The sequence below is a fragment of the Notothenia rossii genome (genome assembly GCF_949606895.1).
Source record: "Notothenia rossii genome assembly, chromosome: 7".
NCBI lineage: Eukaryota > Metazoa > Chordata > Actinopteri > Perciformes > Nototheniidae > Notothenia > Notothenia rossii.
Window position 1 is genome coordinate 56849967 of NC_136905.1, and position 26829 is coordinate 56876795.

A 26829-nucleotide genomic window follows, 5' to 3' on the forward strand; every position below is an offset into this window, starting at 1 on the left:
AAGCTCAGGAAGAACCAGAGAATGCAGGGCAGACATCTCAAACAGTTGAATCTCAGATAGTGCCAGAGAATCAGATGGAGAACCAACAACCAGGAGGTTTCCGAGGAGGCACAGGCAGAGGAAAAGTTCTCCGGTTTGAGGGATGCTACATATGCAATCAGCTGGGCCATTGGGCTAGAGATTGTCCACAACAACAAATGAAATACCCACCACATGCACCAAACAACGGCCCACCATGCAGTTTCCATGATGACGACGGAGTAAGGGGGTCCCAGAGATGTCAAAGACGTAAAGGATTTCCAAACATGAACTATCAACCACAACAATGAGGAAGCTTAGAGGACCAGACCATCAGGTGATGCATCTTCAGCACTAGAGTATTTTGAAATCCAGCTACATAGAGCCACATATGTCACCACAGGAGGGAGAGGTTGAATGTTATTTAAAAGATAGTGAGTAGAATATTGCATTTACACAGAGCATCCACAGATTAGAAGTAGCAGAGTAGAACATTTAGCAGACTATTTTTGTAATTATGAGAAGGAAAATACATTACGAGTGATGTTGTTCCCCCACACAGAAAACTATTGTGTCCACACAACTAGTGAGGTCAAGAAGACGGGCTTCCACCCAAAATATGCAAGGGGCGGCGATATACCTGACGTGAAGCTGTCCAGACCTGAAAACAGAAACTCGATTCTGCTGTGGTGAAGTCTGGCTACAAAGGGAGGTGTCCGATAGGTTCGCTTGTCTCAAACCAGTGAAGAAGTAAACAAGAACCCAGCTGAACTAGAGAGTGACTGTTAGCGGGAGAACAGTGATGAAGCGACAGAGACTGGCCCAACATTTTCCAGCCAGTACATAGATAGACCCCGTCAGAAGACCGGGGCTGTGTTTAAAAGGGAACTTCATTTATTGTTAGCCAGAAGTGCAGTTTTTAATCAAACAATTATGTGATTTATGGAGTCAGATTACCTTTTTCTCATAAACACAATTTTATAATCGGTCTGAAGTATCTGTTTTAAGGCGTGAGCTGCAGATTAAATAACATAACACTGATTGAGAGCTTGGATGAAGAAGTTGTAGGGGTTTTTACACCAGTTTCAAGAATCAGTCTTTATTTATTTATTCTTGAGTAACTATACTGATTTATAGTGTAAGGCAATATCTCATTTGAGTGAGGGGCACCAGCCCTTCATGCAGGTCACCCTCTGTGAGAATAGTTCATATTTTCCCTCCAGTTTGGAGGAAGATTATTTTATCATATGTTAGTTCAACAGTGTCAACCAATCCTCTAATCCTATAATTATTGAGACGCATTAGCGACACCAGGGGTATTGTTTTTCGCAGCAACGATGATGCATAATACCATGACAAAAGCCATTATTGAAACAACTAAACTATTAGAAGTGCTAATTGCTGATTTTCTTTTTTGTGAATATGCATTTATACCATCAGAAAACCATAAATCATACGATATTTTTGTACCCCTTGTGGGTACACGGAAAAGTTATATTTATTTAATGCAACGTTATGGGTTTTACATGTCCTGTTCATAATACGGTAATCATTGCAATATTAATTGAGCATTTTATGCTCAAAGGAGGGAGTGTCATGATTATACAGATATGTTGATTTCAGTGACGTTGTAGTTAATAAATAATAAAATGTAGTCGACAATAGGTCTCATAACAACAAGAGGTATGCCGAAGCTTGGGCCTTCTCCAAGGAGGGAGTGGTCCAGTTTTAGATATTAGAAAAATAGAAGTGGATGAATATGTCAGAACTCTGAGTAATATTATGCAAGTTTTGTTTACACAGCAGGCTAGGAAAACTACAGAGATACCAGACGAGACACCAGAAGAGACTCCTGTTCGGCCAGGTGAATGGGTGAGGGTGAAAGTTCACAAAAGACAGTGGGCTCATCCCCGGTGGACGGAAGCGTGAAAAGTTGTAACAAACTTCACACGCGCTCCGGTTTAAAGGTAAAGAAAAAGGAGCAAATTGACACCACCTCACACATTGTCACCCTTCACTGGCAACTTCCAGAACATTATTGGAAGTTAGGACTGATTTGGGAGAGCTGGAACAAAACAATAAATAGAAATAAGATAAAGATAGAAACAGCTCAAGAGACAAATTGTCTATAGATTTTTATAGATTGTACATTAATGTGAAAACCTATTTTTTGTTTTACATCTGAAAAAGAGTCCAATTTTTAATGTTATTTTTGTACTCATTATTTAAATTCTGTAACGGACACAACCAGGGGATAAAATAGAGATGATGACAAGAACAAAGCCAAACCAATTGTGGGGTCCTCTAGGGATAAGAGTCAGAATAGCATTGCTGATTGTGCTCAGTACACTTGGCACCTTTCTGGTTGGATGGGGAGTACAATATTATGTAAAATATGGAACCATTAGTTCACTCATAGAGAATGCCCACATCACTAACAAGACTCCAGTTGTGTTTCACAGACTTTCACTTATCCCCAGAGCCAAAAGATCAGCTGAGCAACAAGAGGAGGAGTTAGAAATACTCGTTTCCAAAGGTGAGGCGGTTATAATCAAGATGATTCACCCCCCCTATATGCAGTTCTTGTATCAAATGATGAGATGGGTTTAAGTGATCGGGATATGTAAGTGATGGGGATTAACAGATTAGGGGAATCTCTAAATACACTGGATCCATGTTTTAGTCCGTACCAGAAACACCTCCTGTTAAGCTATGAACAACCGATCGGTGACCTGAGCACAATTATTGAAAATGATTGTTAGACACAGGCTACTAACCCACAAGTACAGCTTTGTATGTACAAACTCTATAAACAAGATTCCCCAGCAGATAGTGGCGACATTGCAGATATGTCCAGTCACAAAAGTTACTACGGTTCTAAATAACAGTGAGATTTAAAGTGATGGAGAAAATATGGAGACGTTCTTTTATAGTGTGTGAAATATGTGGTGCTTGAAACATGTAGGTATTTAAATTTATAGAAGAAAATTGTTTCCTGAAAGAGTTAATTGGAGTAAACATGTTACAGTGGGTGAAAGCAATGTTTAGGGATATGGTAAAATTATTAGTAGACATTAATTGTGTTTAGATGACATTTAACAACTAAGATGGATAGTAACATTAGGAAAATAGAGTGGAAAAGGTTGGATTTATTTTACCTCAGTGTGTTAGAATTAACTATAGATAATGAGTCCCGAGATCTCTCTCTCTCTCTCTCTCCACCTGTCAGAACGCTACGACCCCATCGTCCAAGCAGACAAAAGACCTCACCACGGAAGACTCCTCCTCCTCCTCCTCCTCCTCCTCCTCCTCCTCCTCCATCGAACAGACAGAGAACCAGAGCTGAACCAACAACTCCAACGCTGCATCCAGAACTATCTCCACCTGAGGCACCAAGAACCAAAACCAGGTGACATAAAAAGGCACACTCTCATCGGTCCCCCACAGGACATGAAGTTCCAAGCTGAGCCACAAGATTTGGGCACAAAAGCAGAGTGTGGGACATGAGAGCGGAATACGCCCTCCATGCAACAAGTAGAGACTGTAAAGGAGGAGATGAAAAGCAAAGCAGATGGGACACTGAAAAGAGTTACAGCGGAAGGATCCAAGAGCAGATGGACTGAGGAGAAGTGGACGGAGGAGAGGAAAGGACGGAGGAGTTGGCATGGTCCGGCAGAACTTGAGGGGGTCGTGGCTTGACAACCAGAGGGGGAGAGAAGAAAAACGGGAGTGAGTGAGTTTACACATAAACACACTTATTCACCAACGAGAAATACGTAAAGAAAAAGATGTATTAGCCATGAATTAATCAATTGGTGAATTTATAAAGAAAAAAGAGGAAATTATTAAATAACCCTAAAAACACACTGAGGGTAGAACATATTATTCAATCTTTTCATCATATGAACAAATTATTCTTTAAGAGTTTTTTATTCATGTGTGAATTTGGGCAAGATTTAATTTGTTACAGTATAGACCTACAGTTTAAAGGGATGGTTTTAGTAACCACTCTATAAAAGCAGACAAATCTTTATTTGTATGGAAAATGTTAAAGGTAGAGCTAGTACCAAGCCAAAGATAGTATTCCAATCTAGAGTATTGATTTCTCCATTGTAGCATGGTTATTACCTCAGGAGGGAAGATTAAGGTGGAAATAACATTGGTTTTTCGTCCAAGATGTAGAGTTTAAAAAAGACACTGGGCAAAGAGCGATAGCAAAGTTTAATTTTTTTAAAACTAATGTAGTTGGGAGCAATACATGCAGGGCCTTGATCACTCATTGTGATTGTGCATATTTGTTACAACAAACATCGTTCAGGGAGAAGGGGTCGCTCAACCCACCCTGCAGATGTTTTAAATCTTACTTGCAGCTTCAGAGGGAGCGCACGGCACCAGAGTATGAGTTTTAAAAGACAAGCGCCACCAGCTCCTAAAGTTCATCCATTCACCAGATGACCTGACATTTAGAGATGTTATTTAATGGAGAAACATATCTGCCATAAATGTCAATTCCTGAATTAAACTACAAACCATTAATGAAATGACTTCTGTTTTTAAAATCCTTGTTAAAGGAGGAAGTAATTATCACATGCTCGGGCACCCAAGGTTCCACACACTGTAAAAGGGGTTAGCATAGCTATTTAAGTAGACCATAATTGAAAATAAATTAGTATAATGATTTATTGATATTCCACGAGTTTTCACACCATTTCAGGGACTTTATCACTGCATTAAAACAGACCACCCAAAGTTACTGAGTAGGAACTTTTAAGTGATGAAATTCTACAACTGTTGTAACTGACCAAAATCTTCTCCCAGAAATGACTGTCTAGAATGCCGTACCCCAGAGTAGAACGTACAACGGCCCCTTCTAGAGAACATATTACTTTCATACCTTAAATGGTATGAAAGGAGGGAGGGTAAATTTCTCATGAGGAGACAGTTACAAATGCTAGCAGAACAAGACGACCAACCCCCGTATATACGTAGATGTTGATGACAATGATGAGTTAGTTTAAATGATATGGATGTTCGGAGATGAGATTGATCAATGAATGTCCAGCCGATGTGATTCTTTAAATGATGAAATCATGTGAAGAAGTGAGCAAAATTAAAATGGAGTGAATCCATTTCAATTTACTTCATACTATTCCAAGATAGTATATTTTTATTATTCCAATTAATTTTACACTATTCTAAGATAGTCCATTTTATTTGACTTTATTATTTTATACTATTCTAATATTGAAGAGTTTATCGCCGGCCACTAGAGGGCAGTGTCACTGCTGTCGCTGCCTGGTTATGCCGTGCTCTGACCCGGAAGTGCCGAGCGGCCATTTTAGTTCAAACATTGTTCATGCACTCCGCCTCGAGTTGAGACGTTCGTCCACTCATTCATGTAAGACTGTTTCCACTATTATATTATACCATATATTATACTATATATATATTATACTATTATACTACTATACTCTGTTTCGTGGTATATATTTGTGTTGATTGAATTGCATGGATGTAATACTTTGTCAGCTTATCTTGCTGCATTATTCTGTTTTAGGGTGTCGTCATCCTTGTCAATAAATCACCGAAACTGACATTGAGGAGTGTGTTTCTTCATGACGACACCATGGTCGTTGTTGGATGCCCTGTCCCCGGCTGCGAGTTCAAATCCGATGACTTGTCTGAAGCACTCGTCATTGCTATATTGACGATTCATGGATGTAGCCACCAGCACGCAGCGCCTGTCATGGCCGCGCCAGCCCAGGCCCCAGCCCCTCACGGCCCGAGACTCGATCGGCCCAAAGTTGATGTGGGCGTGTCAATAGAGGAATGGAACGTGTTCATCCGCCGTTGGAATGTATTCCGCGCCGGCTCAGGCATAGGGGACGCACAGGCCCCCTTCCAGCTGTTTCAGTGCGCTGGGCCTGTACTTGGAGACAGCCTGTTGAAAGCCGTCCCCGACGCCGTTTCCGGACCCTTGCCAGACCTGATCACCGTCATGCGTTCCCTAGCTGTCATCCCAGTTGCTACATGCGTCCTGCGCACCGAACTACTTCAGTTACGCCAGGAACGCGACGAGACATTCCGCGCATTCGCTGCCAGAGTGCGGGGTAAAGCAGAGACATGCGCATATAATGCGGTATGCGAGTGTGGTAAGGACGTGGACTATACCGACCACATTATCCGCGATGTGCTGCTCAATGGCATCTATGACTCGGACATACGCCGCGAGACGCTAGGGACAACTGACGTCCTGGTCAAGCCAGTTAATGACGTGATTGCACTCGTCGAGAACAAAGAGATGGCCCGTAACGCTCTCCCGTCGTCCTCCCTATCAGCCATGTCGTCATTCCGGCGCTTGAAGACGACTCCACAGGCGAGCCCCGCCCCGAGCCCCGCGGACGGGGCTAAACGTGCCTCGTGTCCGGAATGTAAGAACGTCTTTAACGTCTTCACGGAGGGGCCTCGCGGGTGGAACCCTAAGCCTCACCAGGTGTGCATCGGCTGCTACAGGGCCCGCCGACAACAGAGGCGTCAACAGCCGTCATCCGACAGTCAACAGGCCGCCATGGGGTCGGAGCTGGTATCCCAGGTCTCGTCGGTGCAAGCTGGAGCCCGCCCTGGCCGACGTCGCGGGAGCCTTCGCCGACGCCGCGCCCCTACGTCGCACGGCTGTGTCGACAGGCCTTCACCTATCATACTCGAGCACCACATCTTCTCCAAGGGCGAATGGAGGCGAGCCAGGCTGAGAGACCACCCCCGGGCGTTAATCACCATCTCGATGGACATGCCAGTCGGGCCGAGGGATGGCACCAGCAACCGGGGCTCGGCCGACGGAGCTCGAATATCCGCCGTCGCAGACACTGGCGCGCAGTCGGACCTTTGGTCTCTGGAGGAGTTCCTGGCCTGCGGTTTCGCGCGGGACGACCTGCGACCCGTCAGCCTCAGCCTGTTGGCCGCCAACCGCTCCCCTATAGCCATCGAGGGAGCGTTCTTCGCTAGGCTCTCGACGACCTGCAGCGGGGGCCGTACTACATCCTGCCGTTCCATGGTATATGTGAGCAGCTCAGTCCGGGCCATGTACCTCTCCTACGAGTCGTTGCTCAACCTCGGCCTCTTGCCCAGTAACTTCCCGTCGGACGACGTTGCAAGGGGGCCCAAGGACAGGCGTAGCCCTGACACGGCTGACACGCCAGTCCAGCCCCTGTCCATCAATGCGACGAGGTCAACCAACGGCGGCTGCGTGGGGCCAAGTGACCCCGGGGACGCCCAATGCTCATGTCCTCAGCGCACGGTCCCCCCGGCGCGCCCCGCAGCACTGCCGTTCCCTTGTACGCCAGAGAACAATGACCGGATGAAAGGTTGGCTACTCGGGAGATATGCCTCGTCGACATTCAATACTTGCCCCCATCGGGCACTACCATGCATGGAGGGGCCGCCTATCGAGATGCACGTGGACCCCGCAGCTATGCCTAAGGCATGCCACACCGCGGCTACGGTGCCTCTACACTGGCAGCGGAGGGTTCACGATGACCTCCTGCGGGACGAAGCCCTTGGGGTCATTGAACGCGTGCCGTACGGCGAGCCGGTGACGTGGTGCCATCGTATGGTAGTCACTCGGAAGCACGACGGTTCCCCCCGCAGGACCGTGGACCTCTCCCCCCTCAACAAGTTCTGCCAACGTGAGACCTTCGCCACTGAGTCCCCGTTCCACCTCGCACGCCGCGTCCCGAAGGGCACCTGGAAGACCGTCACGGACGCCTGGAACGGCTACCACAGTGTTCCCCTGCGTGAGTCGGATCGCCACCTCACTACCTTCATCACGCCCTTCGGCCGTTGGCGCTACACCAGGGCACCACAGGGTTTCCTGTCGTCAGGGGATGGCTACAACCGTCGGTTTGACGCCGTCCTCTCGGACTATGAACGCAAGGAACGTTGTGTGGATGACACCATCCACTATGACACCGACCTGGAGCAACACTGGTGGAGGACCATCGACTTCCTGACGCGTGTCGGCCGATCGGGGATCGTGCTGAATCCGGACAAGCTTCAGTTCGCGGAGAGGTGCGTCGACTTCGCTGGCTTCAGGGTGTCGGAATCTACCATCGAACCGCTCCCAAAATACTTGGACGCCATCCGGGACTTCCCCACCCCAGGCTCCACGACGGACATCAGGAGTTGGTTCGGCCTTGTCAACCAGGTGGCTAACTACGCCCAGTTGCGTGACACGATGGCTCCATTTAAGCCGTTCCTCAGCCCACGCTGTGCGTTCCTATGGTCCCCCGTTCTGGAGGAGGCCTTCCAGACGTCCAAGCAAGCCATAATGGAGGCCATCCGCGAGGGCGTGGAGATCTACGACATGCAGAAGCGGACCTGCCTCCGCCCTGACTGGTCCATGCGTGGCATTGGCTACTTCCTGCTCCAGCAACATTGTCACTGTGCCTCGGGCATACCGGACTGCTGTCCAGGAGGGTGGAGGGTCACCCTCGCGGGCTCGCGTTTCCTGTCCCCTGCGGAGCAGCGCTATGCAGCCGTCGAGGGAGAGGCCCTAGCTGTGGCATGGGGCCTGGAACAGACGCGGTACTTCACGCAGGGGTCCGACAACCTCGTCGTGGTCACCGACCATAAGCCGTTGGTGAAAATCTTTGGCGACCGTACGCTGGATGAGATCACAAACTCGCGTCTGTTTAGACTGAAGCAGCGCACCCTCCCATGGCGCTTCGACATTGTGCATCTGCCTGGCAAGAGCAACTATGCCGCTGATGCCACGTCGAGGCATCCTTCCCCCTCGGGTTCAGCGAACGGCCTCTCATTGGGGCTGCCGAGCGGGCCTGACGCCATGGAGTCAGCACTCATGGCCTCCATCCGCGACGACGCACGGGAGCTCGGAGCCGTCTCTTGGCCCCTCCTCGCACGGGAAACAGCGGCTGATGGATGCCTCGGCCACCTCCTCCAACTCATCGAGCAAGAGGGTGGGATTGACGTTAACGACCCTGCCCTGGCGAGTCTGTCATCGGTCTGTGAGTCCGTCTACGCCCAGGACGTCGTCCTGCTCTATCGGGACCGCGTCGTGGTTCCCCCATCCCTCCGTGGGAGGGTCCTTCGGCATCTCCATGCCGCTCACCAGGGGACCTCAGCTATGGGGCAGCATGCCCGAGCCATAGTTTACTGGCCCGGGATGTCCGGGGACATTCAGGCCACCAGGGACGGGTGTGCAGACTGCAACCGCAATGCTCCGTCACAGGCGGCTACACCCCCCCGGCCGTCCCCACCCCCGTCCACGCCATTCGAGGCGGTGTTTGCTGACTTCTTCGACTATGGGGGCCGTCACTACCTAGTTGTCGGGGATCGGCTCTCGGGCTGGGTAGAGGTCCTGAGCTCTACGGCGGGTACTGCCCTGGTGGGCTCAGCTGGCCTGGTCCAACACCTCCGGTCGTTCTTCGCCACCTTCGGCGTACCGGAGGAGCTCTCGAGCGACGGTGGTCCGGAATTCAAGGCGAGCCACACCGAGGACTTCCTCCGCTTATGGCACGTCGAACACCGTGTGTCTTCCGTTAGCTTTCCGCAGTCGAATGGGAGGGCGGAGGTTGCGGTTAAGACTGCTAAGCGCCTCTTGATGTCCAACACCGGCCCGTCGGGCAGCCTTGATCAGGACCGCTTCCTGCGCGCTATGCTGCAGTTGCGTAACACGCCTGACCCCGACTGCGACCTCTCGCCAGCACAGATCATCTTCGGCCGCCCACTTCGTGGCTCGCTCTCCTTCGTGAACCGCCTCGAGAAGTTCTCGAACCCGCATATCCGCCTGCTATGGCGCGAGGCATGGGCGGCGAAGGAGGACGCCCTTCGGACCCGTATGTCCCGTACCACCGAGTCTCTGGGGGCTCACTCGAGACCGCTCCGCCCATTGGCACTCGGCGAAAGGGTATTCCTCCAGAACCAGCAAGGCCCGAGCCCCCACAAATGGGACAGGTCGGGGATCGTGGTGGAGTCGCCGGGCCACGACCAGTATAGGGTCAGGGAATGTTCCGGTATTTGGACAACATTAACATGGGATCACTCCGGTCAATGTACGTACTTCGTCTCACTGGAATATTAATGGCCAGATTGAATACAAAATCGACCCAAATTATCCGGTCAATGACAGGAGAGTTTTGAAAGTGACAAAACACTGTTCCACACATTTAAAAACACTTAATCAATGTTTACCCAGGATCCATGCACCTTTCCTGGCTTGTAAAATGTGGTGATGCGCCCTGGAGGTAGCGGGTAGGCTCTGTGCGTGGTGCTGAACCCCAGCCTGTCTATGTGGAATACAAAAACAAACAAAGACCTTTAAGGTCACCAGGGTCGTGAGGTTCTGGTTCTGGCGGTGTGCATGGAGGGGTTTAGTCCGAGTGAGGAGTGCTCGAGCGTGGGAGGATGTGTAAGGCAGAGGAGGGGAACAAAAGGTGTGTGCAGGAGCAGGGAGAAAAGAGAAAATAAAAAGACTCAAAGTGTTCCACCTTCCAGCAGCAGCAGCAGCAGCAGCGGGCCCGCGGTGCTGAACACCTGCCTGTCTATGTGGAGTACAAAAACAAACAAAGACAAACACCTTTAAGGTCACCAGGGTCGTGAGGTTCTGGTTCTGGCGGTGTGCATGGAGGGGTTTGACCTGGCTCCCCGACACAATGCACATAGTCTGGAGCAGCGGAGCAGCGGCTGGGCCGTGTTCCCCCTTCTGTCCATTTGCCTATCAGTTTGTTAACGAAGTGGACAGAGGCTGTTTTTTGCCCCTAAAAGTGACTTTTAATGGTGTTTTTGGCATTTAAATGATGGGTTTTATATTTCTCCAGGGTCCCCGACACAATGAAACTAGTCTGGAGCTCGCTGGGGTCCCGCAAAATGCTTTAATCACGATTTTGTCCTTTTCCCCATCACTTTGTTAACGAAGTGGACAGAGGCTGTTTTTTGCCCCTAAAAGTGACTTTTAATGGTGTTTTTGGCATTTAAATGATGTGTTTTATCATTATCCAGGGTCCCCGACACAATGAAACTAGTCTGGAGCTCGCTGGGGTCCCGCAAAATGCTTTAATCACGATTTTGTCCTTTTCCCCATCACTTTGTTAACGAAGTGGACAGAGGCTGTTTTTTGCCCCTAAAAGTGACTTTTAATGGTGTTTTTGGCATTTAAATGATGGGTCTTATCATTATCCAGGGTCCCCGACACAATGAAACTAGTCTGGAGCTCGCTGGGGTCCCGCAAAATGCTTTAATCACGATTTTGTCCTTTTCCCCATCACTTTGTTAACGAAGTGGACAGAGGCTGTTTTTTGCCCCTAAAAGTGACTTTTAATGGTGTTTTTTGTATTTAAATGATGTGTTTTATCTTTCTCCAGGGTCCCCGACGCAATGCACATAGTCTGGAGCTCGCTGGGGTCCCGCAAAATGCTTTAATCACGATTTTGTCCTTTTCCCCATCACTTTGTTAACGAAGTGGACAGAGGCTGTTTTTTGCCCCTAAAAGTGACTTTTAATGGTGTTTTTGGCATTTAAATGATGTGTTTTATCATTATCCAGGGTCCCCGACACAATGCACATAGTCTGGAGCTCGCTGGGGTCCCGGAAATGCTTTAATCACGATTTTGTCCTTTTCCCCATCACTTTGTTAACGAAGTGGACAGAGGCTGTTTTGTGCCCCTAAAAGTGACTTTTAATGGTGTTTTTGGCATTTAAATGATGTGTTTTATCATTATCCAGGGTCCCCGACACAATGAAACTAGTCTGGAGCTCGCTGGGGTCCCGCAAAATGCTTTAATCACGATTTTGTACTTTTCCCCATCAGTTTGTTAACGAAGTGGACAGAGGCTGTTTTTTGCCCCTAAAAGTGACTTTTAATGGTGTTTTTTGTATTTAAATGATGGGTCTTATCATTGTGGAGGGTCCCCAAGACAATGCACATAGTCTGGAGCTCGCTGGGGTCCCGCAAATGCTTTAATCACGATTTGGTCCATTTCCCCATCAGTTTGTTAACGAAGTGGACAGAGGCAGTTTTGTGCCCCTAAAAGTGACTTTTAATGGTGTTTTTGGCATTTAAATGATGTGTTTTATCATTATCCAGGGTCCCCGACACAATGAAACTAGTCTGGAGCTCGCTGGGGTCCCGCAAAATGCTTTAATCACGATTTTGTCCTTTTCCCCATCACTTTGTTAACGAAGTGGACAGAGGCTGTTTTTTGCCCCTAAAAGTGACTTTTAATGGTGTTTTTGGCATTTAAATGATGTGTTTTATCATTATCCAGGGTCCCCGACACAATGAAACTAGTCTGGAGCTCGCTGGGGTCCCGCAAATGCTTTAATCAGGCGTTTTAACACTTTTCCCCACGAAAATGATTTTTAATTATTTTTTGGGGGCTATATAAATCAAATTCCGGTTAATGCCGAGCACAATTGTACCTTTTACTATTTTAATGTATTTGCATGATATATCTTTGGGCGATAAAAGCGACATATTTGGATGACTTTGTCAGTTTATGGAGCTTATCCCACAAATCCCGGATGATCCGGGCCAAATTTGGGAGCTCATAGGCAGCCTGCCATAGGCCCCCACCCGTGGAATGAAAAAAAAATGAAAGAAAACGGTCAATTATATGTTAAAATAATCAAAAAATGAACTTTTAAAATTACATGGGAGAGGGGATCTGAAAAATTGGAGAAGGGGAAAAGTGTTCGGCGCTTCGGGACGAAGCGCCGAACACTTTTCCCCTACCCCGTTGCAAGGTACAACGGAGAGGGGAATCCAGACTTCCCCTCCTCCGTTGTAAAAAACCGTTCATGTTTTACAAGCTACCTTCTGCACGAAATCGGAAACCCGGTTTTTGAGAGGACTCAGAAAAAAAACGGCTGTGTAACTTCATGGAGGAATTCATCCGCTGTATGTGCACTTTGGCTCGGATACATTTTGTTGCCTGGAGACCCCCCAGCATGGTTCTTACCAAACTTAAAGTTTTTGAACTGGGCTCTGGAGGAAGGTAAGGGGAGTTGACAGGGGACTCAATCCGCCTCATGAGGCACTATTTTCGGATACATTTCAACACTTTTAGCCCTTTTTGATGGTTCTCCAAAAAATAACTCTGACTTTTTCAGAGTGTGGAGGAAGGTGAGGGGAGTTGACAGGGGACTTTATCCGCCTTATGGGGCACTATTCTCGGATACATTTCAACACTTTTAGCCCTTTTTGATGGTTCTCCAAAAAATAACTCTGACTTTTTCAGAGTGTGGAGGAAGGTGAGGGGAGTTGACAGGGGACTTTATCCGCCTTATGGGGCACTATTCTCGGATACATTTCAACACTTTTAGCCCTTTTTGATGGTTCTCCAAAAAATAACTCTGACTTTTTCAGAGTGTGGAGGAAGGTGAGGGGAGTTGACAGGGGACTTTATCCGCCTTATGGGGCACTATTCCCGGATACATTTCAACACTTTTAGCCCTTTTTGATGGTTCTCCAAAAAATAACTCTGACTTTTTCAGAGTGTGGAGGAAGGTGAGGGGAGTTGACAGGGGACTTTATCCGCCTTATGGGGCACTATTCCCGGATACATTTCAACACTTTTAGCCCTTTTTGATGGTTCTCCAAAAAATAACTCTGACTTTTTCAGAGTGTGGAGGAAGGTGAGGGGAGTTGACAGGGGACTTTACCCGCCTTATGGGGCACTATTCCCGGATACATTTCAACACTTTTAGCCCTTTTTGATGGTTCTCCAAAAAATAACTCTGACTTTTTCAGAGTGTGGAGGAAGGTGAGGGGAGTTGACAGGGGACTTTATCCGCCTTATGGGGCACTATTCCCGGATACATTTCAACACTTTTAGCCCTTTTTGATGGTTCTCCAAAAAATAACTCTGACTTTTTCAGAGTGTGGAGGAAGGTGAGGGGAGTTGACAGGGGACTTTATCCGCCTTATGGGGCACTATTCCCGGATACATTTCAACACTTTTAGCCCTTTTTGATGGTTCTCCAAAAAATAACTCTGACTTTTTCAGAGTGTGGAGGAAGGTGAGGGGAGTTGACAGGGGACTTTACCCGCCTTATGGGGCACTATTCCCGGATACATTTCAACACTTTTAGCCCTTTTTGATGGTTCTCCAAAAAATAACTCTGACTTTTTCAGAGTGTGGAGGAAGGTGAGGGGAGTTGACAGGGGACTTTATCCGCCTTATGGGGCACTATTCCCGGATACATTTCAACACTTTTAGCCCTTTTTGATGGTTCTCCAAAAAATAACTCTGACTTTTTCAGAGTGTGGAGGAAGGTGAGGGGAGTTGACAGGGGACTTTACCCGCCTTATGGGGCACTATTCCCGGATACATTTCAACACTTTTAGCCCTTTTTGATGGTTCTCCAAAAAATAACTCTGACTTTTTCAGAGTGTGGAGGAAGGTGAGGGGAGTTGACAGGGGACTTTACCCGCCTTATGGGGCACTATTCCCGGATACATTTCAACACTTTTAGCCCTTTTTGATGGTTCTCCAAAAAATAACTCTGACTTTTTCAGAGTGTGGAGGAAGGTGAGGGGAGTTGACAGGGGACTTTATCCGCCTTATGGGGCACTATTCCCGGATACATTTCAACACTTTTAGCCCTTTTTGATGGTTCTCCAAAAAATAACTCTGACTTTTTCAGAGTGTGGAGGAAGGTGAGGGGAGTTGACAGGGGACTTTACCCGCCTTATGGGGCACTATTCCCGGATACATTTCAACACTTTTAGCCCTTTTTGATGGTTCTCCAAAAAATAACTCTGACTTTTTCAGAGTGTGGAGGAAGGTGAGGGGAGTTGACAGGGGACTTTACCCGCCTTATGGGGCACTATTCCCGGATACATTTCAACACTTTTAGCCCTTTTTGATGGTTCTCCAAAAAATAACTCTGACTTTTTCAGAGTGTGGAGGAAGGTGAGGGGAGTTGACAGGGGACTTTACCCGCCTTATGGGGCACTATTCCCGGATACATTTCAACACTTTTAGCCCTTTTTGATGGTTCTCCAAAAAATAACTCTGACTTTTTCAGAGTGTGGAGGAAGGTGAGGGGAGTTGACAGGGGACTTTACCCGCCTTATGGGGCACTATTCCCGGATACATTTCAACACTTTTAGCCCTTTTTGATGGTTCTCCAAAAAATAACTCTGACTTTTTCAGAGTGTGGAGGAAGGTGAGGGGAGTTGACAGGGGACTTTACCCGCCTTATGGGGCACTATTCCCGGATACATTTCAACACTTTTAGCCCTTTTTGATGGTTCTCCAAAAAATAACTCTGACTTTTTCAGAGTGTGGAGGAAGGTGAGGGGAGTTGACAGGGGACTTTACCCGCCTTATGGGGCACTATTCCCGGATACATTTCAACACTTTTAGCCCTTTTTGATGGTTCTCCAAAAAATAACTCTGACTTTTTCAGAGTGTGGAGGAAGGTGAGGGGAGTTGACAGGGGACTTTACCCGCCTTATGGGGCACTATTCCCTGATACATTTCAACACTTTTAGCCCTTTTTGATGGTTCTCCAAAAAATAACTCTGACTTTTTCAGAGTGTGGAGGAAGGTGAGGGGAGTTGACAGGGGACTTTACCCGCCTTATGGGGCACTATTCCCGGATACATTTCAACACTTTTAGCCCTTTTTGATGGTTCTCCAAAAAATAACTCTGACTTTTTCAGAGTGTGGAGGAAGGTGAGGGGAGTTGACAGGGGACTTTACCCGCCTTATGGGGCACTATTCCCGGATACATTTCAACACTTTTAGCCCTTTTTGATGGTTCTCCAAAAAATAACTCTGACTTTTTCAGAGTGTGGAGGAAGGTGAGGGGAGTTGACAGGGGACTTTACCCGCCTTATGGGGCACTATTCCCGGATACATTTCAACACTTTTAGCCCTTTTTGATGGTTCTCCAAAAAATAACTCTGACTTTTTCAGAGTGTGGAGGAAGGTGAGGGGAGTTGACAGGGGACTTTACCCGCCTTATGGGGCACTATTCCCGGATACATTTCAACACTTTTAGCCCTTTTTGATGGTTCTCCAAAAAATAACTCTGACTTTTTCAGAGTGTGGAGGAAGGTGAGGGGAGTTGACAGGGGACTTTACCCGCCTTATGGGGCACTATTCCCGGATACATTTCAACACTTTTAGCCCTTTTTGATGGTTCTCCAAAAAATAACTCTGACTTTTTCAGAGTGTGGAGGAAGGTGAGGGGAGTTGACAGGGGACTTTACCCGCCTTATGGGGCACTATTCCCGGATACATTTCAACACTTTTAGCCCTTTTTGATGGTTCTCCAAAAAATAACTCTGACTTTTTCAGAGTGTGGAGGAAGGTGAGGGGAGTTGACAGGGGACTTTACCCGCCTTATGGGGCACTATTCCCGGATACATTTCAACACTTTTAGCCCTTTTTGATGGTTCTCCAAAAAATAACTCTGACTTTTTCAGAGTGTGGAGGAAGGTGAGGGGAGTTGACAGGGGACTTTACCCGCCTTATGGGGCACTATTCCCGGATACATTTCAACACTTTTAGCCCTTTTTGATGGTTCTCCAAAAAATAACTCTGACTTTTTCAGAGTGTGGAGGAAGGTGAGGGGAGTTGACAGGGGACTTTACCCGCCTTATGGGGCACTATTCCCGGATACATTTCAACACTTTTAGCCCTTTTTGATGGTTCTCCAAAAAATAACTCTGACTTTTTCAGAGTGTGGAGGAAGGTGAGGGGAGTTGACAGGGGACTTTACCCGCCTTATGGGGCACTATTCCCGGATACATTTCAACACTTTTAGCCCTTTTTGATGGTTCTCCAAAAAATAACTCTGACTTTTTCAGAGTGTGGAGGAAGGTGAGGGGAGTTGACAGGGGACTTTACCCGCCTTATGGGGCACTATTCCCGGATACATTTCAACACTTTTAGCCCTTTTTGATGGTTCTCCAAAAAATAACTCTGACTTTTTCAGAGTGTGGAGGAAGGTGAGGGGAGTTGACAGGGGACTTTACCCGCCTTATGGGGCACTATTCCCGGATACATTTCAACACTTTTAGCCCTTTTTGATGGTTCTCCAAAAAATAACTCTGACTTTTTCAGAGTGTGGAGGAAGGTGAGGGGAGTTGACAGGGGACTTTACCCGCCTTATGGGGCACTATTCCCGGATACATTTCAACACTTTTAGCCCTTTTTGATGGTTCTCCAAAAAATAACTCTGACTTTTTCAGAGTGTGGAGGAAGGTGAGGGGAGTTGACAGGGGACTTTACCCGCCTTATGGGGCACTATTCCCGGATACATTTCAACACTTTTAGCCCTTTTTGATGGTTCTCCAAAAAATAACTCTGACTTTTTCAGAGTGTGGAGGAAGGTGAGGGGAGTTGACAGGGGACTTTACCCGCCTTATGGGGCACTATTCCCGGATACATTTCAACACTTTTAGCCCTTTTTGATGGTTCTCCAAAAAATAACTCTGACTTTTTCAGAGTGTGGAGGAAGGTGAGGGGAGTTGACAGGGGACTTTATCCGCCTTATGGGGCACTATTCCCGGATACATTTCAACACTTTTAGCCCTTTTTGATGGTTCTCCAAAAAATAACTCTGACTTTTTCAGAGTGTGGAGGAAGGTGAGGGGAGTTGACAGGGGACTTTACCCGCCTTATGGGGCACTATTCTCGGATACATTTTTTCATTTTCACCCATTTTTGATGGTTCTCCAAAAAGACAAGTTAGTCTTTTTTCTTCCCCCTTCCTCTTCTGATTTCTCACTGATCGAATGGCAAACGCGACCCGCCATCGGAGGGCCTCCGCCGGCCCGGCCTCGTGCCGGTGCTCTGGCGGTCGGTTCCTCCGAACTGCGGGTTCGACTCTGATGGCCGGGAGGGACGGGGGAAACGTCGGGGGGGTCTGCTGGAGGCTCCTGCTGGAGTCTTGCGTTCACTGGGACCTGGCTCGAAAAACTCGAAACCCTGACTCCAGTGCGGTGTTGCGGCCATGCGCCTCCGGGTACCAGACTCCCCTGCCTCCTCCGTGTTGCGTGGGCTGCGTGGGGGTAACCCTGCGTGTCCGTTACCCTGCGTGTCTCTTACCTCCCAGGCCGACCGATATGAAGCGTTTCCAAGACGAACCGTCTGACTCAGGGGTCCCACCACAGGTTCCGTAGCGGGGTGGAAGTTCCACCTCCCCTCTTTGCCGCGGAATGCAAAACAAACACCTGTTTCTCTCATCCTCCACTGTGGCATAGCGGCCTTAGTCGGCTGCGGCATTCAGCAATTGGCCTTGCTCCGGGCACAGGACCCTACTTCATCAAACTACCTATTTGATCCTGCGTAACAACCACATATATGCTTGTCTGCAAAGACATTGATCGAATGGCAAACGTGACCCGCCATCGGAAGGCCTCCGCCGGCCCGGCTTCGTGCCGGTGCTCTGGCGGTCGGTTCTTCCAAACTGCGGGTTTGACTCTGCTCCTGGGAGCACATATGCTTGTCTGCAAAGAGGGACATGCCTGGTCCCGCCCAGGTGTTCTTCTACGGCTAGTGTCCAGCCAGCTGCGGTATCATCAACTTTGACCCGCCATCGGAGGGCCTCCTCCCCGGGTCCAGCTTCCGGTGCTAGGCGGTCGGTTCCTCCAAACTGTGTGATTGACTCTGCTCCTGGGAGCACATATGCTTGTCTGCAAAGAGGGACATGCCTGGTCCCGCCCAGGTGTTCTTCTACGGCTAGTGTCCAGCCAGCTGCGGTATCATCAACTTTGACCCGCCATCGGAGGGCCTCCTCCCCGGGTCCAGCTTCCGGTGCTAGGCGGTCGGTTCCTCCAAACTGTGTGATTGACTCTGCTCCTGGGAGCACATATGCTTGTCTGCAAAGAGGGACATGCCTGGTCCCGCCCAGGTGTTCTTCTACGGCTAGTGTCCAGCCAGCTGCGGTATCATCAACTTTGACCCGCCATCGGAGGGCCTCCTCCCCGGGTCCAGCTTCCGGTGCTTGGCGGTCGGTTCATCCAAACTACGGGTAATCCTGGAGCGGACATAAACAAAGAATGATATTTTACAGGACATGATGGATATGTGTTTTTTCCAGGCTTTTTGGAAATAAACCAAATGTGATTTTGCAGTGCATGATATAGCTCATTTTACCCATGTGATGTTGTGCAGTACATTACTGAGCTCATTTAACGATATTGGTCTACCAGGTGAAGTGGGATGCTGCCATTTCCCAACTGGTCTCCGGAGGAATATAAGGAGAGTTGACAGGGGACTCTGCCCAGTGCTCATGAACCAAATGAGGGGTGTGTTAGAGGGGAAAGGCTCTGGCTGTTTCTGCAGCCTCTGCATCTACCTTCTCTCCCCACCCCGATACCAGCGCGTGCCTGCTGTAAAAGGCAGGTGCACGGGCTCTCACTTCCACTAACTCTGAGCCTGGCTCCCGAGCAGCACGTTCTCCCCGGCAGTCCGCCAGCAGATGAAAAACACCCACCTCTCCGCCTCTTCCGAGGGACGAGGGAACCGCGCGGGGGGGTCTGCTGGAGGTTCCTGCCGGGTGCTCCGTACTGCGTTTCACCGGGACCTGGCTCGAAAAACTCGGAACTCTGACTCCAGTGCGGTGTGGCGGTCTCGCCCTGGCCGTCCACCGTGCGCCTCCGGGTACCTGACTCCCCTGCCTCCTCCGGGGGCAGGTGCGAGGGGTTCAATGCCTCCTCCCCCCGCTGCGGCGAAAGCCGGAGCGGGACGGAGCACCCGGAGGTACTGTTACCCCCACGTTTTGTACCCAAAACTGTCTTGTGAGTTCGTGGCAGAACCATGAAACAAAAAACAATCAATGTATCGGACCCATCGCCAGTCGCGTTGGTGCGGAGGTGGGACCATTTTAACCAGGTGGTAACCCAAGTCCTCCCCTTGGTCCGTGTTCCCTGCATTGAAGCATCGGACCCATGGTTGCAATCAGCAGTTGGCTAACGCATATAAACGGAGAAACAGAAAACCATTTAAATATAATTCATTGTGTGTGTTTTTGGAAGGATGTTGACCGAATGCCCGGTGTGCAGCCTCCGCTATCTGGCTTTGAATAAGCACCTTAAGCACAAACATGCAGTGCGGAACCTGGATGAAAGAGGCATCATTCTTAAAATGGCCAGTGGTAGAATAAATGTTCGGACCAAACCCTGTCCCATCACAGGGTGTTCGTATGCTGGGAGGAAACTACACCGTCATGTAACTCGTGACCACCCTGAGTTCTCCCGAGATGAGGCACATCAGGTCATGGCAAGGCTGAAGCATAGTGTGGCCCTGCAGTTGCTCCATGACCTCCGAGAGACTAATCCCATCATTGGAATGGCTACATCATTGGATATAGACAATGAGGAGGAATACCCGGTGCACCCTCCACCCTTCTCCCCACATACCGAGTGTGACGAAGAGGACTGCATGCAGGTGAGGCTGGACAATGTGGCATTGAGGGCTCAGAAGGATGCCCTCATAGATGAGGTGAAGACCCTGCGCTCCAGGCTAAAACAGGGTCTAAAACCCAGGAAGCAGAATGCCACTGCTGCTCTGCTTGAGGAAGACGAAGAATGTATACGATTTAAGGGCGTAGCAATCCCAAGTACCCCCGACATGAACTCAGTAGCCTCCGGCAGCAATACCCCTCTCAAGACCCCGGTGAAGACTGTCATGCGGTCCATAGAAGCCTCTGCGAGTGAGACCCCCCTCAAGTCTGTGATGCGGTCCCCAGAAGCCTCCGGAAGCAAGACCCCGGTGAAGACTGTCATGCGGTCCGACAAAGCCTCCGGTAGTGAGACCCCGGTGAACACTGTCATGCGGTCCCCAGAAGCCTCCGGAAGCAAGACCCCGGTGAAGACTGTCATGCGGTCCAACAAAGCCTCCGGTAGAGAGACCCCTCTCAAGTCTGTGATGCGGTCCCCAGAAGCCTCCGGAAGCAAGACCCCAGTGAAGACTGTCATGTGGTCCCCAGAAGCCTCCGGTAGTGAGACCCCAGTGAAGACTGTCATGCGGTCCATAGAAGCCTCTGCGAGTGAGATCCCTCTCAAGTCTGTGATGCGGTCCCCAGAAGCCTCCGGAAGCAAGACCCCGATGCAGACTGTCATGCGGTCCGTAGAAGCCTCCTGTAGTGAGACCCCTGTATGCCAGAAGACCCGTGCGTCTGTCTCCAATAAGCTGAAAGCTAATCTGGCTAAGGACTGGCCCTCTTCCCAAAATCAATGGTGCACTGGGAAGGGACTGCGGAATACCATGCGTGAAATCACGTTGCCTAAAAGCATGGAGACGTACATTCAGACATACAGAGGTCATTGTGAGGGTCTTGCACCGACAGTAAAACGGAAAGAGAATTGTATGTCCAATGTCAGCCGGATAAAGAACTTCATAGTATTCATGGCCCATGGTTTTGACCGGCTGTCAGACTGGCTGTTTCTAAAAGACACAAAGAGGGTCCGTGGCTGGAGCAAGTATATTTCAGAGTCGGGCCGGACAGTCACAACATCGCTGTTGTTCCTGAAGACTGTGAACCATTTCCTGAGGTACTTGTCTGCATCAAAGCTCCGGGGGTGCAGGCTCACCCAGTCTGATATGACCAACATCATCAGAGAGGTGAAAGCCAACATTAACGATTTGAAAAAGTCTGTCACTCTCCACCAGTTTAAGGTGAAGAGGGACAAGCTGGATCGTCTGCCGAGCCAGGCGGAGCTTCTCGCCGCCATGGCGGCCGCTGAGAAGCGCATCCCTGATCTCCTTGACCTGATGGCTAGCAATCCGACCACAATCACCCAGTACCTGCTATATGGCTATCTAACCCTCCATTGGAGCCTCCTGTATGGCCACCGTCCGGGTGTGTATGCAAACATGACCAACACGGAGGTCTTTGAGGCGGACAGAAGGGGCACTGCTGAGGGCTACATCATCCACGTGCAGGATCACAAGACTGCCAAGACATTTGGTGAAGCACAGCTGGTGCTTACAATAAAGGAGTTTAGCTGGGTCATGCGGTGGATGGGGATAAAAGAGGGCTTGTCGGGTCCTCAGAATGAATTTTTCCTTTTCACATCGGGGAAGCAGGCTTCCAAGAACCTGAACGCTCACTTGAAGAGGGCTTGGGCTGATGCTGGGCTAGAAACAGCCGTCACCTTCACCATCTTGCGCACTGCCCTGGCTGACAATATCAAGCATCACCAAGATCCAGAAAGCAGGTCGATTCTGGCTAGGTTTATGTGCCACGACGTAAGCACTGCAGACCGGTTCTACGCGAATACGCCTGGAATAAAGGAGGCATTGAAGATCCGCTCCATGTTCAGGGCGGCGGCAGCAGCTGCAGCAGCATCATCATCAGAAGGAGGTCTACCACCGTCAGCTACCTCCGAAGAGGATTCAGGGGCGGAGAGCAGCGATACCTCTTCTTCAGGACCGATTGGTACTCCTGATGAGGGGAAAGGGGCCGTGGACTCAACCTTTTTTCCCCGGTGCACTGTACAAGTTAGACGGCTAATATGGCCCCAAGGCCCCTGTTAATCATGTTGTTATTATGTTTATTTTGTATACTGTTTTTGTAAAAGTGGTGTGATAATTAAATAAAAAATAAAAAAAAAACATTAGTATAACCTTGAAGGTTCCCAGGGGCAAATACAGTGCCTGTCATTTTGCAGGATATAATTTAACATGTAACCTCTCCTGGAAATGGACATACTCTGTGCATTTCCAGGAGAGGTTCCATGTTAAATTATATCCTGCAATATCCTCCAAAGAAGGGGTGGTAGTGTCATGAATAAGGCCGAATATGTATGCCGATGTGCGGACGGTAAAGCACCGCAAAATCCACCCCTTTAGGGTAACCAGGGGCATGAAGTTCTGTAGGGTGTGAACATCTGGGTTTAGTCCGAGTGAGGAGTGCTCGAGCGTGGGAGGATGTGTAAGGCAGAGGAGGGTAACAAAAGGTGTGTGCAGGAGCAGGGAGAAAAGAGAAAATAAAAAGACACAAAGTGTTCCACCTTCCAGCAGCAGCAGCAGCGGGCCCGCTCTGTCCGTGGTGCTGAACACCTGCCTGTCTATGTGGAGTACAAAAACAAACAAAGACAAACACCTTTAAGGTCACCAGGGGCGTGAGGTTCTGGTTCTGGCGGTGTGCATGGAGGGGTTTAGTCCGAGTGAGGAGTGCTCGAGCGTGGGAGGATGTGTAAGGCAGAGGAGGGGAACAAAAAAAAACGAATACAAATAAGTTAAAGTGTGAACCTCCAGCAGGGCAGGTGCTGCTGCTGCTGCTGCTGCTGCTGCTGCTGTGAAGGAGGACGAATATTGATGCTTGTGTTCGGACGGTAAAGCACCGCAAAATCCACCCCCCCTTAAAGGTGACCAGGGGCATGAGATTCTGCAGGGTGTGAACATCTGGGTTTAGTCCGTGGGGGAGTGCTTAAGTCCGGGGGCCCGGGGTCTCACGGTGCACGAGGTTATGGAAGTGCAGCAGGGCAGGTGCTGCTGCTGCTGCTGCTGCTGCTGCTGCTGCTGCTGCTGTGAAGGAGGACGAATATTGATGCTTGTGTTCGGACGGTAAAGCACCGCAAAATCCACCCCCCCTTAAAGGTGACCAGGGGCATGAGATTCTGCAGGGTGTGAACATCTGGGTTTAGTCCGTGGGGGAGTGCTTAAGTCCGGGGGCCCGGGGTCTCACGGTGCACAAGGTTATGGAAGTGCCACTGTTGCCGGAGGTCCTTAGTCCGTCCTTTGGGGCTCTGTCAGGGGCTACAGAGAGGTGGTTTTCCCGGTCCCTCTCCTGGAGGTATGAAATAACCTGAGCTCCATGTGAGGGAGCCGTGCTGGAGCTGCTTAGTCCGTCCTTTGGTGGTCTTTGAGGGGCTAATGAGAGGTGTTTTCCCCGGTCTATTTGATGGAAGTCTGACACGAGCAGAGTGTGCATGCTTTGAAACTAATCCACCCACACTTAGCATGCTATTTTAGGGTATAAATCGTACCTTGTCACCATGTACTGTGCTCCCTGGGACGACGCGCCCTCCTGTGGGGACACATGAGAACTGCACTCAAATCACTTTGTGCTTTTTAAACAGTTTAACATATTTTTTTCCACATTTAAAAAACGCTTTCTGCCCTGGAAATCATTTCTAATCATTATTACCGTTATGGAGGGGCTGCAGGAACACTTTCCCCGCCTTGCAAACATTTATTCCTGGTTCAAATAATCAATTTGTTCCGCCTGCTTTGCGTCAGCACCTCTGCGGCTGTCGGATTAACACAGATGAATGCACTTTTAACACTCACGCAGCCAGAATTCCTGCTCTTTTCCTGGGTTACAAAGTGAGGTGACGCAGCCTGTCCTCTGAGTCTCCCCGCCTCTCATAGACTTATTTCTGGGTAAAAAAAGCCATGTGCTCCGCCCCCTGGATCTCTGCATGTGTGTGTGTGCCTGTGAGTCTGTGGCTACTGTCCACATGCCCGCATTAGGAGGCACTATTTTCGGATACATTTTCTCATTTTCACCACTTTTCATGTTTTTATTATGTATATTGTTATATTATTATTATTATTATTATTGTATATATGTATACTGTGTATACTGTTTTTGTAAAAATCATGTGATTATTAAATAAATAATAAAACATGAATATAACCTTGAAGTTTCCCAGGGGCAAATACAGTGCCAGGTGTCAGACTATTTAAACAATGTTTACCCAGGATTCCGACACCTTCCCTGGCTTGTAAAATGCGGTGATGCGCCCTGGAGGTATCAGAGTATTTTAAACAACCTTTCCCCGCCTTTCAAACACTTTTTCCTGGCTTATAGCCTGTCATTTTGCAGGATATAATTTAACATGGAACCTCTCCCAGGGGCAAATACAGTGCCAGGTGTCAGACTATTTAAACAATGTTTACCCAGGATTCCGACACCTTCCCTGGCTTGTAAAATGCGGTGATGCGCCCTGGAGGTATCAGAGTATTTTAAACAACTTTTCCCCGCCTTTCAAACACTTTTTCCTGGCTTATAGCCTGTCATTTTGCAGGATATAATTTAACATGGAACCTCTCCTGGAAATGGACATACTCTGCGCATTTCCAGGAGAGGTTCCATGTTAAATTATATCCTGCAAAATGACAGGCAACAACTCTCTTCCAGACGTTTAAAAACACTTTTCCGACTATTTTAAACAACTTTTCCCCGCCTTTCAAACACTTTTTCCTGGCTTATAGCCTGTCATTTTGCAGGATATAATTTAACATGGAACCTCTCCTGGAAATGGACATATTCTGTGCATTTCCAGGAGAGGTTACATGTTAAATGATATCCTGCAAAATGACAGGCTACAACTCTCTTCCAGACGTTTAAAAACACTTTCCCCGACCATTTAAACATTATTTATGGCTTGTAAAGTGCGGTGATGAGCCCTGACAGTATCAGACTATTTAAAGGGTTACCAGGAGCATGAGAATATCCTCCACAGAAGGGGTGGTGGTGCCGTGAATAAGGCCGAATATGGATACCGATGTGCCGACGGTAAAGCACCGCAAAATCCACCCCCTTTAGGTTAACCAGGGGCATGGAGTTCTGTAGGGTGTGAACATCTGGGTTTAGTCCGTGGGGGAGTGCTTAAGTCCGGGAGTCCGGGGACTCACGGTGTGCAAGGTTATGGAGGTGCCCATGTCAGGGACACATGCTGGAGGTCTGTGGTCCGTCCTTTGGGGGTCTTGGAGGGGCCACAGAGAGGAGATTTCCCCGGTCTCTGTCCTGGATGAGTGAAATAAACAGAGTCTCCATGTCAGGGACACATGCTGGAGGTCTCTCTCCCGAGAGTGGACGTCCATTGCCTGTAAATTGGTCTAACATTAGGTCTGTCACTTTGGCTAACCGCACCACTGTCTGTCGTCTCCCGCAAGTGGACATCCATTGTCACTTTGGCTAACCGCACCACTGTCTGTCGTCTCCCGCAAGTGGACATCCATTGCACCTAAATAGGGTCAGGGTTGACGGTTCGGGACGTCTGACACTGCGCAACCGGCGGTTCCTCCGTGCCTACACGCCGGCCACACCCTGCGCCCGCGAGCAGTCGGCTGCGCCGTCGCCGCCGCCCGCTGCCCTGGGTCATCAGCCCCCACCTATCCACCCGGGCTGGGCGACGCCCCAGGGGATTGCTCAGCGGCCGGCTGTCGGGCCCCGCGACTCGGCTATTGGCGCTTCCCCACCGACGCCTGCTGATGGGGCGTCCTCTGACCTCGCTGTTCCTACGGGTGCCTTCCTGGGTGCACCGCTCCCGGTGCCGCAGTCGCCGCCGACGCTGCCCCAGCCGACTCGGCCGGGCCGCTTGAGGAGGCCGCCTGCACGTTACGAGCCCGAGTCTGGCAGCTGGATACGGGATGTAGACCGTTAACCTATTCCGGCCCATAGCTTTCCGGTCTGGGGGGGATGAAGAGTTTATCGCCGGCCACTAGAGGGCAGTGTCACTGCTGTCGCTGCCTGGTTATGCCGTGCTCTGACCCGGAAGTGCCGAGCGGCCATTTTAGTTCAAACATTGTTCATGCACTCCGCCTCGAGTTGAGACGTTCGTCCACTCATTCATGTAAGACTGTTTCCACTATTATATTATACCATATATTATACTATATATATATTATACTATTATACTACTATACTCTGTTTCGTGGTATATATTTGTGTTGATTGAATTGCATGGATGTAATACTTTGTCAGCTTATCTTGCTGCATTACTCTGTTTTAGGGTGTCGTCATCCTTGTCAATAAATCACCGAAACTGACATTGAGGAGTGTGTTTCTTCAAATATGGTAGATTTCATGTTGTATAAATCATTG

The 26829-nt window shown here is 49.1% G+C and overlaps 1 protein-coding gene across 1 annotated transcript; it reads left to right on the plus strand.

The window, feature by feature from the left end:
• Positions 1–1780: 1780 nt before the first annotated feature.
• LOC307046419 (uncharacterized protein) lies at positions 1781–26389 on the plus strand (the record flags this gene model as incomplete). Its single annotated transcript, XM_079692813.1, has 3 exons — positions 1781–1985; positions 5576–7614; positions 25978–26389. The coding sequence occupies exons 1-3, from the start codon at positions 1887–1889 to the stop codon at positions 26387–26389; spliced, it is 2550 nt and encodes an 849-aa protein (XP_079548939.1). The 5' UTR covers positions 1781–1886.
• Between the last annotated feature and the right edge of the window lie 440 nt (positions 26390–26829).